At 45.3% G+C, this 2,215-nt stretch overlaps 1 protein-coding gene across 1 annotated transcript; it reads left to right on the top strand.

Moving 5' to 3' along the window:
- Window positions 1-998: 998 nt before the first annotated feature.
- Window positions 999-1,889, top strand: LOC101995478 (alpha-defensin 3-like). The gene is made up of 2 exons (XM_005362615.1): window positions 999-1,170; window positions 1,750-1,889. The coding sequence occupies exons 1-2, from the start codon at window positions 999-1,001 to the stop codon at window positions 1,887-1,889; spliced, it is 312 nt and encodes a 103-aa protein (XP_005362672.1).
- Window positions 1,890-2,215: the final 326 nt, after the last annotated feature.

Genomic DNA, 2,215 nt, shown 5'->3' on the forward strand with positions numbered 1-2,215 from the left:
AAAGTAAAGATCTGCTTTCCCCCCAAGGCTCAACAAACCCAGAAGTAGCTAAGTGGCCACATTGACTTCACAGACGGAGGATTCTGGTCTCTACCTCTCTGGTGTCGAATTGAGCAGATGTCTTCCTACCAGTGAGAGAGCTGCTGCTGTCAGGATGTGGGAAGAGATAGAGGAGAGAATGTGAAATAACAAGAAAATGAAAACTATGGTACATACCAAAACTTGAGTGCCTTATTTATAGTGATATTTCATTTGTATTTTAATAAATAAAGCTTGCCTGAAGATCAGAGAGTAAAACAGCTGCACTGATCAGCCATAAGGACCAGTCAGGGGTGACACACACCTTTAATCCCAGAAGCCACATTAGTTTGCCATAGAAACCGGGCAGTAGTAGTGAACACCCTTAATAGCAGCCCTAGAGAGGAATATAACCCAAGAGAAGGCAGCTCTCGGAGACAGTCTCATTCTGAGGGTTCCTGGAGGCAGGATTGCCACTTCGAACTGAGTTAGACGTTAAGAGCCAAAGACTGGTTGTTTGGCTTCTCTGACATTCAGGTTGAACTTCAATATCTGTCTCTGGGTTTTTATTAATTACAGTCCGGTCCAGGGTACACACTTTCTGAAAACAGCAGGCTCCAAGCTCAGAACACAAAACCCTTTGTTCTAGGAGGTTACTAACTTGTAAAATGCCCGCCTCTTTTCTTTCCTGGCCTCAGAAAGGTAAATACTCAAACAGATGGGAAACAGAAGAAGATAGCAAGCATCATTATTAGCTGAAAGGTAGGGCTGCCACTGACCATGATGGTAGCCTTGAGGACACAGGAACATCCATGGAATCTTGAGGTCAACAGTCTCCCCCAGTTCATATCAGTGCGTGCCCTCTCTATCTACAGGGCCTGTCTCGGCACCTTCTCATGACAGCCCTATAAATGCAGGCTGGCTCCTCACTCCCTACACACTGGGCTCCTGCTCACCCACCCTCCAGGTGACTCTCAGCCATGAAGACACCTGTCCTCCTCTCTGTCCTTGCCCTGCTGGCCTTCCAGGCCCAGGCTGATCCTCTCCCAGAAGCAGCTAAGGAGACTAAAACTGAGGAGCAGCCAGGGGTAGAGGACCAGGATGTGTCCATCTCCTTTGGGGACCCAGAAGACTCTGCTCTTCAAGATGCAGGTGAGTGCTGGTGCCCAGTGTGATAGTGGTTGGAGTCTCCTGAGAGAGGGTGGAAGATGGGACTGAAATCCTGTCAAGAACTGTGTGACTCAGGTCAGGTTCTCTGTTGGTCCTCTAGATCTTCACTGTCTTATTTGGAGGAGTAAGTAAGAGACATAAAAAAAAATGTAAAATTGATTTTAAGTTTTTGAATCTAAACATTTATCTGTGAAATAGTTTTAAAATATAGAACATATTGATTAGCACTTTATCTATCCAATTGACAACTTTGTTATAGAGATAAAAATCTATTTTGTTTAAAAGAATAGATTTAGGAACCAAATGCCTGTGTATGAGTGTGTTGGGTCAGGAAGACATAAAAGTTGAAGCACTGTGAAATGGGTATCAAGTCATGCATGCGATCAACACTTGTTAAATGTGTTCTTTCCCAGTGTTTGGAGTTGCTCGTGGTGCTGGGTGTGATGTCACCAATGCAGACAGACCTGCTCTGTACCATGTATCATGCATCTTCACGGTGTTGTGCACTATTGCACACTGCTGGCTACCATACTTACTGCCTGGTGTTCTCTGTTTCCTCAGCCACAAGAAGTGTGAGCTGCTACTGTAGACAAAAATCCTGCAAACGTTTTGAACAAGTCTCTGGATTCTGCAACAAAGGGCCAGTGCGCTACACGTTCTGCTGCCGCTCGGACCAGAGAGAAGATCACCATGCGCTCTGAGACCTCTCACCTCAGTACCCTCGTACTTAGCCTCCATCATTTCTCTTTCTCCAATAAATTTCCTTCTGGGAAAAAGAGTCTGTTTTTATGTTTCTTTGAGGCTTTCTATGTGGCTTAGTCAGGACTCTGCTGAGCTAGGTAGCAGAATCTTCAATGAATCCCTTATAAAGGAAGTATTGGCTACATTTTAGTAGTCATTTCAAGGGTGAGCAGCGGGTAGGTTCAAATCTACATCACAGTGACTCCGCTCTAGCTCCTTCTCCTGTCTATCAACTCTGCTGTCCTTTACATGGGACTCACCCTCAGAACCATGTCCCACATTCCCA

The sequence above is a fragment of the Microtus ochrogaster genome, linkage group LG7_11, assembly GCF_000317375.1.
Source record: "Microtus ochrogaster isolate Prairie Vole_2 linkage group LG7_11, MicOch1.0, whole genome shotgun sequence".
NCBI classification, from domain to species: domain Eukaryota; kingdom Metazoa; phylum Chordata; class Mammalia; order Rodentia; family Cricetidae; genus Microtus; species Microtus ochrogaster.

What these genes read in the sequence shown, in the direction of transcription:
- LOC101995478 (XM_005362615.1), top strand. Translation starts at nt 999, where the DNA reads ATGAAGACACCTGTCCTCCTCTCTGTCCTTGCCCTGCTGGCCTTCCAG. An exon ending in CTCTGCTCTTCAAGATGCAG is followed by an intron (nt 1,171 to 1,749) that starts GTGAGTGCTGGT and finishes CTGTTTCCTCAG; the next exon opens with CCACAAGAAGTGTGAGCTGC.